This window comes from Gopherus flavomarginatus, chromosome 10 (assembly GCF_025201925.1).
Source record: "Gopherus flavomarginatus isolate rGopFla2 chromosome 10, rGopFla2.mat.asm, whole genome shotgun sequence".
Taxonomy (NCBI): Eukaryota; Metazoa; Chordata; order Testudines; family Testudinidae; genus Gopherus; species Gopherus flavomarginatus.
Window position 1 is genome coordinate 29,605,480 of NC_066626.1, and position 16,353 is coordinate 29,621,832.

General features: G+C 40.4%; 1 protein-coding gene across 4 annotated transcripts in view; it reads left to right on the forward strand.

Moving 5' to 3' along the window:
* STAT4 (signal transducer and activator of transcription 4) overlaps nucleotides 1–16,353 on the forward strand; it is a 67,541-nt gene that overhangs the window by 27,693 nt on the left and 23,495 nt on the right. For all 4 annotated transcript variants that reach the window (XR_007776508.1, XM_050969512.1, XM_050969513.1 and 1 more), the window contains exons 4-8: nucleotides 8,596–8,694; nucleotides 10,395–10,487; nucleotides 13,142–13,220; nucleotides 14,621–14,706; nucleotides 15,688–15,839. Coding sequence is in view for 3 of the 4 variants with exons in the window: in XM_050969512.1 (XP_050825469.1) it covers nucleotides 8,596–8,694; nucleotides 10,395–10,487; nucleotides 13,142–13,220; nucleotides 14,621–14,706; nucleotides 15,688–15,839 (509 nt within the window). In the remaining variant the exon portion in view is untranslated. The remainder of the gene's footprint in view (nucleotides 1–8,595; nucleotides 8,695–10,394; nucleotides 10,488–13,141; nucleotides 13,221–14,620; nucleotides 14,707–15,687; nucleotides 15,840–16,353) is intronic.

Consider the following 16,353-nt stretch of genomic DNA (forward strand, 5'->3'; position numbering starts at 1 on the left):
CTGTTTAAACACCCTTTCTTTTAAAACCCTGTTTAACTTCAATAAATAATTAACAGTTTGGGGAATGAAAACTTTTGTAAAAGATTCAACAACACCTCCCCCTTCAACCAACATCTTCTGAGCCATCCAGGAGGGCCTCTAAGAAAGCCTAGGAAGACCAGAGTTGACATCCCTGATACTTCTACTTAAAAGAAAAAAAAGAAAAAAAAAAACAGAAAAATCCACCAAACCTAAAAACATTTTTGTAAAGAATCAAAAAGGACACAAGCCCAATTAAAAAAATAAAAAGAGTCCTTTGCAGGTGAGTGACTCTCAAGATCACACACCAGATCAGTGTACATCAAAAGTAGAACCCAGCAGTCCTAACTTCCAGTTCCCTGCTTTAGCCACTATCCACACAGTCATTCAGATTCTCAGCTGAATCACTTCCATTGAAGTATATCCACTATTAGTGACATGCAGAGCATGTACCTGTGGTCTGTGTAAAGCTGGGGGTAGCTTGTAAAAATCTGATCAGATCTTAGTACAGTTTGAAGTGCTGGCTGTTCCTCTTTGTTTGCAAAGCAAAGCTAAGAATTAAATACTTACATTAATTTACCATATAAGCAATTGGTATAGTTGCTATAGGACTGTTATGAGATCATGATTTGTAAATGAACTGTGTGAAAGAGAGGTGGCCCACGTGATCACAGATGAGAGAGGAGGTGTCCACAAGAGGGTCTGTCAATTACGTTGTGGTCCATACTATAAAAAAAAAATGTTGAGAACTCTTTGGTCTAGATGACTTGTTACATGTTAAGCAATAAAACAGGGTTGCCAACTCTAGCATAAAAATCACAAACGGTACTGAGTCCTGTTGTGAAGCACTTTGAGATTTGCTGATGAAAAAGCACTACATACGAGCTAAATACTGTAGTATTGTTATAGCAATGGCCCACGTGATCACAGATTAGAGAGGAGGTGTCCAAAAGAGAGGGTCTGTCAATTACTTGTGTCCATACTATATAAAAAAACAAATGTTGAGACTCTGGTCTAGATGACTTGTTACATGTTAAGCAATAAAACAGGGTTGCCAACTCTAGCATAAAAATCACAACGTACTGAGTCCCTGTTGCTGAAGCCTTGAGACTTTGCTGTGAAAAAGCACTATACGAGCTAAATACTGTAGTATTGTTTAGCAAATCATCTTGTCTTAAGTTCTTATTATCTTATTATTCTGAGAATCTTATCAAACTTGAAATTTTCTCTTAATCATATGTTTTTCTGCAGAAGCTTCTTATCTAATCTGCTGAATTGGAGTTAAATCTGTCAATCTTTCTCTTTAGAATTTTTGTTTTAATATCTCTTAAATCTTCTTCTAAAATCGCCTAGTAAGACTTTTCTACCATGCTGTCATCATACTCTCTTATCTCATTGAGTCTTATCTAACTAGCAAAAAATAAGTTTCTGTTCTGTTCTTTGGCTTTAATTTCTCCTAATTCTTTCTTAATGAGCGACTGGTGAATCCTGTAAAGGGCTCCTTTAATTTATTTCTTCTATTATCTGAATCCTGCTTTGACTCTTGATTGTCTCTTGATTGAATCTTCTTTTGCTCTTTGTCTAAGGAGTTTCTGTTTCATAAACTTTAATCTTATTAAAGTAAATCTTCTTAGCTGTAGGTCTGTATCTGCAAGCAAATACGAGCTGAAAGAAGGCTGAAAAAAAACAAATCTTATCTTTGACTTCTCTAGGGATGATCTGTGCGTTGCAGTTGATCACTTTCTTTAAATGCGGTAATCTTCTTTAGTTCAAATCTTATCAGCTAGGAAGAGCCTTAAAAGAAAAAAAAAAAAAAAAAAAACAGAAACCAAACTAAAAATTTGCTGATCAAAAAGGACACACCCAATTAAAAATTTTCCTTTGCAATGCTTTCAAGATCACTGATCATGAATCTTGATGTTTTTTAAAGTTTTCCATGATCTTATAATTGCTGGCATTGAACTCATGAATTTTCCCATATTCAAAATGGACACCATCTCATTACTTTCAATGGAGATGAAGCAAGCTGTTTCTCAGTTAAGATGGCCTAAGTTTCCCTGCAGTCTTTGTATCCTGAAGTGAGGCTGCCTCTAGTAAAGATGGCTGCCTTTTTCTCACCATTTACAATCCAACTGAAGCTTACCTGGGACCATGGCTGAGTGAGCTCTATGATTAGGGGTCTGGGCAGGAAACTATAAGAAGGTAAGAGACTGTAGGGAGCAAGAGAGGAACTGAAGAGGTGCAAGAGACTGGGGGGCGGTGCAAGAGAATTCTGGAATTACCGGGGCAAAACTACATATTTGCACATAGAAAGGAGTTTCTAGGCACCAAATAATAATTGCAGCGTAAAACTAGTTAAATATGCAGTCCCTCATTTAGCCTGCACAAATGCCTTTCTACACCTGCACATGCAAGATTTTGTATTCATTAATATTTGAAATACTTCTACAAGCTGCTTGAAAACTTGGCCAAAAATATCTATCCCAAAAGGTTATTGCGAATTAACTGTTTTAGCAGTAATCAGTTTCTCTTTTTCTTCATGATCTATTAAGATATTTGTATCTTGTCAGTTGTCTTATATAAAGTGCAGAATCTATATGCTCTGTGGGAAATGTATGGGGGTTTTTTCTTAGTAAATGTCACCAGCATTCAGAGAATATTTTCACCTGTTCAGAATGAAAGCATTTTCCACTAACTGTTTGCTTCATTCAACAGTGTCCTGGTAGTTACTGAGAAAAAAAAACCTGTCCAAATATTAATTAGTTATATATTGTAGATCACTATGTAAATGTTTTATATTAGGAAAGGAAATATTTTTATATTTAGGAAACAAAGGAAAGGAGCAGGAAAATATTTTTGATAGAGGAAATTTTAGTAAATTTAAAAGATAAAAACAAAACTTTCAGATGAAAAGTTCACCTCAGCGCTCTTCTCTGTTGGCTTTCCCTTAGACTACGTTAGGTATTAATAAGCCCCATAACACTTACAAGAAAAACCCAGAGGCTTGAAATCAAGTTATGGGAAATAACTAAAGGAAGCAAAGATTTCCCACTGTCTCAGTTTAGAACTTATTCACAATAGAAAACTGCTGTAAGAGTAAAGTGTTTATCAAGATACTTGATGGTTTTTTATATACATAAACAAATACTATTCTGCCTAATTGTGGAATTTGTACTCTCCTTTGCTGGCTGGCAGGATGGCATGGTACATTATATCACATTCTAGGATTGGATTCCCTGAGTTCAGGCTCTTTTCTGAATTTTTCCATCTTCTTCTGCCGCCAACATCTTTTTTTGACTCTCCGGTTTGGGGAGATCATTTTCTGTTTCTCACTCAATGGCCAAATTCATGCTTGGCCAAATTCTGTCTTCAACGACATTAGTTAACTAAGGGCAAAATTGAACCAGGATGGAATTTTTTGTGGAGAATTTAAACTGATATTGAAGAAAACGGGTGGGGATCTGCATACTTTTTTCAACAGCAAATACAATAATCATTGAGAATTGTATAAAACGAGTTGGAACATTAAGTGTTAAGTCTTTAAATATGTTATTCTGTATAGCAGAGACAAGGTGGGTGATGTAATATAGCTTATAAACGAGCTTCAATCTTGTTATTTTTAAGACACTGTCTGCACTGTGTTCACCCACTGGTGTTGATGCCAAAGCAGCTCCCACTGTAGCAGCACCATGTTTGGTTCTGCTGCTGAGTGATGGCAAAGTGGGACACCAGAGACTTTCTACTCCCAGGAAGCCATGGAGCTGGGCTCCATGCCAGCTCCCCATAGTCTAGAACAATGTTTTTTAGGGTGTGTAGCAAAAGGGGGCTGGGCTTACTCTGCCCCTGTGTCCACAAACATCTATGTAGCATGTCCAAGCAATCACAGCCTCTGCCTCACACAGGCTGCAGAGGTGACCTGCACTCCTGTGGTGAGCAAGGGGTGAGAGAATTCTCTCCCCACCACCAGTCAGTGTGTAGTTTATTACACACAAAATTTTATTTACTTGAGCTTTGTGGAGCTGAGAGGGAAGGGAGTTAATTTCCCCTTAATCACTTTGGTCTCAAACAGCTCAGTCATTAATTCTTTTTCATTGTGAAAAAAAGAGAGAGAAGAAAAAAAACTTGTGTGTACAACTGGTATCTGTAGAAATGCTGGGAAAGTCCCTGTTACCTGGTGATCATATGGCGGGGGATTTTAAATCATCCCACTAACAAGAGTTTCTTTTGAAACGCCTTTTCTATGTAAATACATTTCCTGACTCCAACACAGAATTTCATTTTTTGTTGACTTTGTTAAACAGCTTTTGTTTGAATCCTGTTTCTTTCACTTGTCAATGACAAAAAACTACAGAGTCTGAGGGATTTCGTTTTTGCCCTCTTTTGATTCTTTAGGATGGCTGCTTCTCAGCCATCTTGATGCTGAAACTCTGACCTCAGTTTATCCCCATGCCCCCAGTCTAAGGCTTAAAATGGGCTCAAAGGCCCCAGCCTAAACTGAAAGAGGGGTCTCTGAGATGAGTCTGTCACTGAATGTTATGATCCCCTTCTGCAATCCATGTGGGCAGACCCTTATATCTTTTATGGGCTCAAGGGTCTGCCCATGACAGTCTGATTGCAAGATCAGGTCTGTGGTGTATTAAACACACTGCTTAAACCCTAAGATTTTGTTACAGGCTGGTGGGATTCTGTTGCTGGGCAGTGCCTCACCCAGACTACCCACTCCTCAGGCTGTCCACCTGCAGATTGCCTGTGGAGACACCATGACACAGCAAAGACTCCTTCCAGCCAGCCATCTCCAGGACAGAACACTCAAATGTAGGAGATGGGACAGTAAAGAATATCAGCAAACAAAAACTACAAGAATTAGAAAGAACTAGCTAAACATCAGGGCTCGTTCCTCAGGTAGTATAAATTAGCCATTGATTTCAATGGAAGTTATGCTGTTTTACACCAGTTGAGGATTTGGACAACCCTTAATCTTATCCCTTTCCTCATGAAGCACAGCTCTAGTCAAACAGGATGAGGCTTCAATCCTCTGCAGGAATATCCTCAAATCCCAGCCCTGATCACAAGTGATGTCCCATGTTCCCCTCACCTCCTTTCATGTATGTTGAAGGTTGGAGCAAAGTTTCATTTGGAATTTACTGAGGGCTAGATTGACAAGGTGCCCGTACAGGGGAGTACGAAGCCTCCTTTTACCACTGCATGGGCTACACCCTTGTGTCCACATGAGCAGTGATAAGCAAGCACTGTGCACCTGTTCACTCTCCTTCAGTCCTACAGAGCCAATGGGTGGGAAGTGGGCAGAGAACTGAGGAATGTGCAGAAGTTTGGCTCTGCTCTTGTAACACACTGGCCAGCACAGCTGAGCTGGTGCAAGAAAGAGTTTGTATAGGTCAGTAAATAACCAACAACTACCTTCCCCACTCACCTTCCCCTTATCTTCACCCCACAGCAAGGAGGAGGCCAGGAGGGAATTGTACTTTAGAGGGATGTCTGAGGTGCAGTGATTCCTAGAATAGCGCTGGTTATCTGCCACCACCTTGCTCAGGGCTGTGCCTAAAATCACAATCTAGCCTTTGCCCTTTACTCCCCAAAGCAAATGACTGCTGTAGTAGAACCTCCTTTCTTTTTAGGTTATGTACATAGTGAACTGGAGTCCACAGTAATGTTAAAGTCTTCACTGCTGCATGTAAGCACAACTCCTTGAACTTGTCACTATCTTTTCAGCGCACTTCAAAGGCACATTAGGACATACAGCACATGTGGCAGCTGTGGGAAATTTATTTTACCCCGTATAGCAGGTTCTTTACTTAGCATTCAGCTGGTTAACTCTGAAGCTTTGTTTCAACACTAAGGGCTGATCAACCCTGCTGCTTAAGTTGTTGCAACTTACGGCACTCAGGGGTGTGAAAAAAAGACACCCCCCGAGCGATGTAAGTTACATCAACCTAAGCCCTGTCCACGCTGGCTCTATGTCAGTGGGAGATGCTCTCCCGCCGACACAGCTTCCGCCTCTCACGGAGGTAGAGTTATTAAGCTGATGGGAGAGTGCTCTCCAGTTGGCATAGTGCATCTTCACCAGATGTGCTACAGCGCAGGACCGGCGCTAGGGGTTTGAGCGCCCTAGGCGCACTGCAATTTCGCCGCCCCGTGCGCTGGTCCCGTGGCTCCGGTGGAGTTGCCACAGTGGTGCCTGCGGAGGGTCCGGTGCTCTGCGGCTCCGGTGGAGCTGCCGCAGTGGTGCCTGCGGGAGGTCCACCAGAGCCGTGCGAGCAGCCGACCGTCCGCAGGCACAACTGCGGCGGCTCCACTGGAGCCACGGACCAGCAGACCCTCCACAGGTACCACTGCGGCAGCTCCACTGGAGCCGCCTGCCGCCCCCTCCAGCAAAACGGCGCCCACCAATTATTCTGGCGCCCTAGGCGATTGCCTAGGCTGCCTAAATGGTAGCGCCGGCCCTGCTACAGCGGTGCAGCTGCACTGATGTAGCGCTAGAGTATAGACTTGCCCGGTGTGATGAAAGCCCAAGCTTCTCTGGGAAGGATAGGTAATCCTTCACTCCCCATTCAACTGACTACAAAAGTCCTGTGCCTTTTACATCAGTGCAATTTCTGTTTTGAAGCACAACAATGTTTAATAACAACCAGCCAGTCCCAGTGATTAAAATGATTTGTATTCCTCTTGAAGGTCCATCTTTCTCTCATACTCCGCTGCCTTGCAACTGCAGACAGCGTAATGCAATGAAGAACACCCTCCAGCTATCAATGCCTCAACCAAAACCACCATGGGATTTTTTCTACATTTTTTGTTTTTTTGCATGTAGTGCTACTGCTAAGAATTCAACTGTGCAATCACACTGATGTGAAAAGATATGATGAGTCTATGCACTTTTCCATCACACATCCTCACCCTGTTGACAGACAATGGAACAACTGGTTTAAGAAATAAAGAGATGTTTTAAGAATTGTGAAGCTGATTGTGCCAGGCAAAGAAAGAGCAAGAATAAGAAAAATACTTAATAGAAACAAAGCCAGAGGAGAGTGAAAACTAAATTAGAAAGATGGAGAAGGGGAAACACTGCAAGAGAGACTAAGTATTTGATTCTGGAATAGTGTGAGAAATTGTACTGTACAAATTATAATAAAAATATGAAAAAACAGTAAGGTAAACAAATATTACAGAAAAAGAGGCAAAAGCACAAAAGAATATTACTGTGAAAGGCCGTGCTTCAGGGAAGGGGTACAGGCTTTCTAGTTTGCCAAAGACAGCACAAACTTTGTTAATATTTGTTCCCCTTTGGCCTGATTCTTATCTCACAATAGTTCTAAACTAGTATAACTCCATTAAAGATACTGATTCTGCCCCTGGTTTACATTAGTGTAAATAAGAGGAAAATTGGGCTCCTTGTTCTTGGGATGAAAACTGCTTCTTCCATCTGTTATTGGAATGAAAATTGTTCAAAGCTAAAATGAGAACAGATTTAAGTCTATTGGTATATACTGGGGAAGTCTTTTGTGCGTACATAGTATGCTGACATGTGGTACATAGTTTTCTTGCTCAAATGCATGCTACATGCTGGATTGAAAATGGAAAACCTGATTTAAAAAAATGCATCAAAAATATGCTGACAAGAAAATCATCTCAAACCAGATACGTTTTCATTTGAAGGTCAAATTGTTCCATTGCCACATAACTCATGGCTATAATTTAATAATCTTTATAGTAATATATTCACAATAATGGCACGAAATGATTCTGCATTGCAGCATAAATCTACATGCAGTAATACATTTTATCAGATTATTGTAATCAATTTAATCACGGTTTGTTTTTAAAGAGGCTTTAAATCCACATTGTTTTTAAATCCACTACTGCTGTAGAAGCCTCCATATTATCTAGACATACAAATAAGTTACATAAGAGGCCTTTTGATTTAGACTGTAATCTTTGTCTTCCCACCCCATTTGTTCTTACCTCCTCATTAAACTTACTTGTGTGACTGGTCTGTTGTAAGACTGTAAGCTCTTGGGAGCAGGGACTGTGTCGTGCGCTGTGTGTTTGTATAGCACTTAGCGCAGTGGGACTCTGATAGGGGCCTTTAAGTGCGTCTGGGATGTGAATAAATAATAAATACCATATAAATGTATGCAGTACTTGTCTTTAAAGAAGTCATGCAGTTGCATCAAGTCAGCCTAGTCGACACTACAAATACTCTCAAAAAAACTCCAACCATTCTTAACACCTTGTCAGCATTAGCATCATTGGGAGCCCCAGCGTGCATGGCTCACTGTGTACCAGCACTGTGTCATCTAATCCAGCTCAGAACAAGTCTAAATGACACAGTGCTGAAAATAGTGTCACTACCAGGCAGGCTATCTACATAATGGCTCCCATTGTGGATAACACTGGTTTATAGCTGAATCAGTGTTAGCAATGGTGGGAAATATTAGCAAAATCTCTTAAACCTATACAAGGCCAGTCAGTAGACAATGAAATCAAGATTTTTATTATTTACATTGGGAGGACCCTAGATTTCTTTTAATTTTAACGTTTACAATTTGTTTATGTTTGCAGGGAAAATACCATGGTAATCCTATGCACATAACAGTTATTATTTCAAACTGCTTAAGAGAAGAGAGAAGGATATTGGCTGCAGCCAGCATGCCTGTACAGGTAACATATTACGTTTTATTAATCTGCTTTGGCCATGTTGATCACTGGTACTGAGAACCAAATTCTGTCCTCTTATGATGAAACCAACAGGAAAAGTGAGGGCAAGATCTGGCCCTCTGTCTCCAAATTGTGTAAACAGCATTTGCAAATTTGTGTTTGCAGAATCAGGACCTTACACGTTAATTTAAGTAACTTCAGTATGTTACTGTTAATCTTAAGAAACTACAGGAATGCCTTGTGAGAGATGGCATTATTTCTGAACACAGGCGCCAACTTTCCAAAGTGCCAGGGGGTGCTTGACCCCCGACTCTGCCCCCTCTCCACCCCTTTCCCCAAGGCCCCACCCCATCCTGCCTTTTCCGACTCCACCTCTTCCTGCCCACATGCCATCCCTAGCCCTTAATGCCCCACATCCTCACTTCTCCCCCCTCCACCCCAGCCTCCTGCACACCGTGAAACAGCTGTTCGCAGCTGGCAGGAGGCGCTGATCCACAGGGCCTGCCAGTGATTGGGAGGCGCTTGGTGCAGGGGTAGGGGGGAGCTGATGGGGGGGGTTGCCAGTGGGTACTCAGCACCTACCATTTTTTCCCACATGGGTGTCCCAGCCCCGGAGCACCCACGGAGTCGGCACCTGTGTTTCTGAAGCATGGAGCAGTTTTTAAACTTGTGTTGTATAAGACAAGTTTCATTGTTAAGTTTTAGCTTGTATTTATTATTAATACTTGTTATGCTAATGATTATAGACTTTAAGGGCAGAAGGGACCATTGTGATCATCTAGTCTGGCCTCCTGCACATTGCAGGCCACAGAACTTTACTCACATCTGAAATAGACCCCTGACTTCTGGCTGAGTTATTGAAGTCCTCCGATCATGGTTTAAAGACTTCAAGTTACAGAGAAATCACCATTTATACTAGTTTAAACCTGTAAGTGACCTGTGCCCAATGCTGCAGAGGAAGGTGAAAACCCCCCAGGTCTCAGCCAATCTGACCCAGAGGAAATTGCTTTCCAACCCCAAATATGACGATCAGTTAGACCCTGAACATGTGGGCAAGACCCACCAGGCAAACATCTGGGAAAGAATTCTCTGTAGTAACTCAGAGCCTTCCCCATCTAATGTCCTGTCTCCAGCCCTTTGGGATTTTTGCTACTGGCAGTTGCTGATGGGCCACATGCCATCGTAGACAGTTCCATTATACCATTCCCTCCATAAATTTATTAAAAGAAGTTAATGTATTTTTTAAAACCACACAAGAAAATCCCAAACTGTACAATATACATTTTGTGAAAACTGTTATATTGATGGAAAAATTCAGACAGATTCATTTAAGTTCTGTTAATAAGTTAATAATTTGTGCATAGAATGTATGTGCTTACTGGGGTATTAAAATATTTTTTCCTCAATATAAACAATCTTATATTTTTATTTTGGATTTTCTTGTTTGTTAAACATATATTGAATTTTAAAATGTTTTTAACACTACCTGTATCCATTCGGATCTCAAGATCCAGTGGGTGTTGTTTATCAGTCTGTGGAACTACAGTGATTTGCACCAGCTGAAGATCAAGCCCTGAATTCCATGTTCTGTGCTAGATGTTGTAGTGGAGTTATTGGTATGGAATGTTCTGTGTAAGGTGAAATAGCATTGCTGTTTAAGACATCATAGACGGTCTACACACTACATATTTAATTTGTTCTAGGGACCACTGGAAAAACAATTGCAGAATTCCGTAGTTTCAGAAAGACAAAGAAATGTGGAGCACAAAGTGTCAGCCATTAAGAACAGTGCCCAGGTATGTTGTATCTGTTACAGTCTGTGACAGTGTGTCAGGTTCTAGGACTCCACACAGAGTTACAGATTTATTACAGCAGATTCAGTCACACAGCCTGTTCAAATGGAGCCTAGTACTTCATCCCAGAAGTATCTCTCTATAGTAGAGGCAACTAAGGACAGAGAAAGAGAGGTCTTCCAGGGATAATACTAGAAAAAACTTACCTCAAGAGGAAGTGTGACTTGAGGTTTCATTTTGTTGTTCTTTATATAACAAAGGAAAAAAACCAGAAAAGGGGAGAGTTTGGGTATCAAACCCAGAGAATGGGGCACTGGATCAGCACTTATATATTTAGGGTCCAGCTAGCGTCACAGAGGAGAAGCAGCTGGAGGCGGAGCCTGCCCTTAATGTTGGTGAGCATTGAACCTCTTCTGCAAACTGCTGCATAGAATCTGGTGCTGGGGCTTTTTGTGGGGAGGATGAATTTCATTGAAAAGGAAAGGGTAAATAAGAATAATGGTTAGGAGCTACGTATTTTTTAATAATGTATGTTTGAGTTGTGCTTGAAAAACAGCCAACTGTGCATGCAACTGCACACCTTGCATTTGCATTTCCAAAGTTTAGTCCCCAAAATAGAAAAAAAACAATAACAGATGTGACTGTCACATATCTAGATTTGGAGACTGGATTTTTATAGTCCTCTAAACATTTACCAGGGTTGCCAGGTGTCCAGTTTTCAACCAGAAAGTCTGGACACCAAAAGTCTGATACTGTAAGCGAGCAGGAATGGAAGGATTGGGAGGGGGGGGAGATGCCAGGTCATCAACTCACGCCAGCCCCTGCTCAGCCAGGGCCACCTCCTACTTGCATCTCATGGGCGGGCAGGCAGCAGGCTCTGCGTTGGGCTGCAGCTTCCATCCCAGCCCCGGAGCAGAGGGAGCCCAGCTGCGAGGGAGGACCTTAGGGCAGAGCCTGTTCATGAATCATTTTTTATGATAGGATTACTTGGAGAAGTCATTCCAAACCCTTTTAAATATTAAAGCATGAAAGTGAACCTCTGAAAAAAGACCAAAGCAGTACAGTGGAGTCACATCATATGCGCGTTTAACTTACACAAATTCATGCATGCTCTCAATGAGCTGATTTTTATTGGCACTCTGCTGCCAGCCAGGGTCCTGGCCGCTGGCCCCACTCAGACAGCTGCCTGCCTGGGTGAACGGAACCCCAGACCGGCAGCGGGCTGAGCAGGACCGGCGGCCGGGACCCCGCTGGCATGAGCCAGCAGCCGGAACCCCAGACAGGCAGTAGGCTGAGCTGGTCTGGGGTTCTGTCCACCAGCCCCACTCAGCCTGCTGCTGGTCCGCGGTTTTGACTATACGCGATTTTCACCTTACATGCTGGCTTTAGAACCTAACCCTAGCGTAAGATGTGACAGTCCTGTAATTCAATTTCACTGCTTTGCACAAAGTTCATGTCTTTATCTAAAAATTAAGTTTGTGGCTACAGACCTGCAGAACCTAGGTCATTCTATCTGGCCAGAACTTTTTCTGGAAGTCTCCGCTCCTAAATATTCTTGTAGGCTCTGATCCAGCTCCCAGGGCAGTCAATGCAAAGTCTTCAGTTGACTTAAATGGTGTGGGATCAGGCCTTTAGAGGAGTTCACGTGTCACAGAAGAGGGTCTTTTGCACAAAGTATGACTCAGCTTGTTTCACCTCAGAACAGTGGAGAATAACAACTTTAAATCAGCAAATAGGCCAAAGAATTATAAAAACAAATGAAAAATTGGAGCTCTGAGTTAAAAAAGGGAAATTATCCTGCTGTGGCAATACTCTGCAAGCAGGTGTTTTGGTGTGCACACCAAGACTGTAGAAGTGTTTTGTTTAGTTTTTTATTTTTTTTTAAATTTGTTCTTGGGCTTTACTTTTAAAGAAATTCTTTTCTTGGATATCCACATTAAAAATCCCCATGCTATACTTCAAGTAGCTGTGTGTTCAAATCCACAAGCATAATTTAATTAATAATTTTCATAGTTAGTGTGAGTAATCAACTATTCTTTAAAGAATGACAATTTACAGTACCAAATTACTATGTTTTAAAAAGTGGGTGGGGGAGGGGCATCCTTGGTATGTTTAAGTGTCAAATGGCAATTGCTCTAATAGTTTACATAAATGTATTTTAGTTAGGTTTATATTATTGATAAGCAGTCTCAACTAATTTTAGTCATTTCTACTTTCGAACAAATAAGAATTTGAATTATTTGGTGACTGGTTTAGGTGAAAATAATTGATGTGGCCGGATACATACAGTGTCTCGTTCTGCAGGCAAAACCTGAATCAATGTAGTTTTGCCACAGCAGAGTTCATGATTGGGCTGATTGTATCAATAAAAATATCAGTGTATGAAAGAATATGTGACTTTACTGGGATGCAATGAAAGGAACCTTTCTCTCCTTATATAATATTATGGTCTGCAGCTGCACACAAAATTACTATTTTTTTGGTGAGATTAGTGAGTAGGAGATAAACAGTCCTGTCAAGTCTTTGACAGGGAAGGGAAATATTGAAAGAAGTCAACTACAATCTAGGTAAAAATAAAATAATGTAAATTAGAAACTGTCAGATATGATGAATCCTCAAGTGCTATACTGAATCTTTTTTTTTTAATTTATAAAAAGATGACAGAACAAGATATTAAATACTTAGAAGATTTGCAAGAAGAGTTTGACTTCAGGTATAAAACAATACAGAGCATAGGTAAGCTTTTTCATAATTATTTTAAGATTCTGTGAGAAAATGTTGATTATAAGGCTAGATTCCAGTCTCATGTGTTTTGTGTATTATCTTCCAAGCATACAGAAGCTGATATTTTGAGATATATGCATAATATGTGCAAAACAGCTATCTGTGCCATAATACACAGTTCTGGGATTAAAATAGTAATAATATCCTCAGTGTCCAGATGCAGTTATTTTCTGTAAATGAGCTATGAAGCAGTGTGATCAAGTCTTGGGAATTATGGTCTGCATAGTTTAGAGGACATTTTTTTCAAAACAATTTTTTCATGTTTAACCCTTTTCATGGCCCTTGCTTTTGCAGAATGGAATGTATAGGACCCCATGCTTTCCCCCATAGTGGAGTTTTCTAAAACCAATTTATTAGCCACTAACTTGGCCTTCCAGTCTTTTTGACCACAGTCGTGATAATCATCTGGTGAGCATTCCAAATGCAAGCTTGAGCAGGCTGCAGTGGTTCTGGGATCTGCAACTTATCACATTGCAACAACTTCTTCATGACCCTCCTTCAGAAATGAAACAAACTGCTATGTCTGCACTGAGACCTTAAGGGCACCTCCCTTTGAACATGTAGAGAAATCTGTGTCCCTAGGTACCCCAAGTTCTTCAACATGCCAATCATATGAGACAGATTTAATGTGTCAGAGCACAAATTTCAATGGAAGGCATATGCCGGGGCCCAGTGTAAACATAGATGGCATTAAGTTCTTCTTTGAAAGTAGTTGGAGGTATAGAGAAAGTGAAGGGTATAGAGCTGCAGAGGAAAAGGGAGTGGGTCACTCTAGGAAGTCGTGAAGCCACTAGACAACCAGTAGCAAGAAAGATCACGTCAAGGCAAACACCTAGTGACCTGTACTCACAAATTCCAAATTTCTCATGGTTAGGCGCACCATAAAATTCCCCATCCCTAATGCCAAACCTTCTTGCACCTGTCCCCCACCTGCAAATATTTCCTCAACTGGACACATGGTTCACACTAAGATTCCAAAGAACTTTACTAGAATTACTGACAGCATCATGCACAATTTTGTAATGGCTTATCACAATTCAGTATTTGAATCCTATCCAAGCCAGAATTATCTAATGAAATAAGAGTATACACAGACATAAGAATCTAATAATGTTATTCATTTCTTCCCTATATTCCTCCTGTTCCACACAAGAAAAAAATCAAAATACCCAGCTCCTATAATAATTCATATTAGAGTCATAGAGTAATAAACTTTAATTACAAACATTAGTAGATTTCTTTACTAGCTACCAGAATATAATTGGTTTAGGGCTTCCCACCCCCTATCCCCATTATAAACACATATGCTTATACTGAGGTTATCAGATTATTTTTTTCTCTTCCCCCTGCAGAACAGGGTGACAAAAACAGCGTCCTGATGAAACAGGAAATGGTGATGTTGCAGGAAATGCTCAATACCTTAGACTACAAAAGAAAGGTTGGTAACATGTTTTGTCATATGTGGTTCATTTGCTTTCTCCCCCTACTCCCACACTGAATAATCACATGTAAGGAGGCATTTGCACAAACTCTCCCATCAAAAAGAGCAGGTAAACATCATTTTGTGTTACAAATACCAGGGAGATGATGGGGGGGGGGTTACTAGCAATTAAATAACTGGCAGTTCTAAAGAGTACGACTAAGAGCATGAGGTTATTAGTTGGCAGGTGAGGATTAACCATCACCTCACAGGAACTGTTCTGGATTCATCCCCTTTGTTTGCAAGTTACTGCATTTAAAGGCAGGAAAAAAAAAAAAAACACACTCCAGATCAATGCAATCCCATAACCACAAAACCAGACACCACACTACTGAGTGCAGTTGAATGCCAACTGATGATGGGGAAAGCACTCTTTCTATGTCTATTTTTTTTGCTGTTCACCTTGGAATAACTTAAAAACTTCCATATAATTTCCACATAGACTTTTCATCGTTAAAGAAAAGTCTATGTGGGGATACAATCGAAGATCACAGAAAGGAGCTTGTGACCTTAATGATGCTTCTACATGGCAAGCTCCTGGAGGCGTTATGCCATAATAAATTCACTAAAAAAAAAAATATCTGTAAAAAGAATTCATTAATATTCAGGACTATTTTTAGTACAACGGATGGAGAATCCAGTCACCTGAACCCAAGCAGTAGCGATATAAGTATGGTCACTTTCTCAGAAATAAAAATTAATCCATAAGCATTAGAACATTATATATTTAAAGCCTTAAGTAATTTGAATATGGTGTTACAAAGAGAAACGCTTAAAAACAAGGTAAATCCAAAACACTTTATTGCACATTAACGTATTGCACATTTTTCCTTACTCTAAGAAATTAAAATATATGGCCAGCATTATAATTGGCTTCATTTGTAAGCTTTATTGGTGTTCCCTGTGATCAGTTGGTTACACTTTTCCTATTCCTTTCAGGAAGTCCTTAGTAAAATGGCACAAGTAATAAATGAAAGTGATGTCTTGATGAACAACATGCTTCTTGAAGAGCTTCTAGACTGGAAGAGGCGCCAGCAAATTGCCTGCATTGGAGGTCCTCTAAATAGTGGGCTTGATCAGCTCCAGAACTGGTAAACTTACATTTACTTTTAAGTTTCCAGTGAAAACCACAGGAAGTCTGCTGCTTCACAGTAGCCCAACACATGTAAAAATATACAACAACAGCTCTGATGGGACCCTATGTATACATTAATTGAGTTTGCTGCTGATATGGTAGCAGTTAAGGAAATAAGTAACTGAAATGCAATGGGCTTTGATAGGTATAAATGTCCTATTAGAATGAATACAAAACAACGGGCTATACACAGAGACTCATCATTTGCAGATTGTCAAACAAAACAACAGCGACAAGCCTCCCATATATCACATATACTTCATCAAAGGAGTTTTGCTAAAAAGAAATAAATAGCTTGATTAAAACCACACATAAATGTACAGATCTAGTCAAAAACCCACAGAGAAACAACGCTGTCATTTCATGGCATCTGACTTCTCTGTGCGTATTAGAGTGGCACACTGAGTTCACTAAACTCGTCACTTGAGGACAGTGGGAGTTTTATCAGGGGAAGAAATAGATAAAGACTT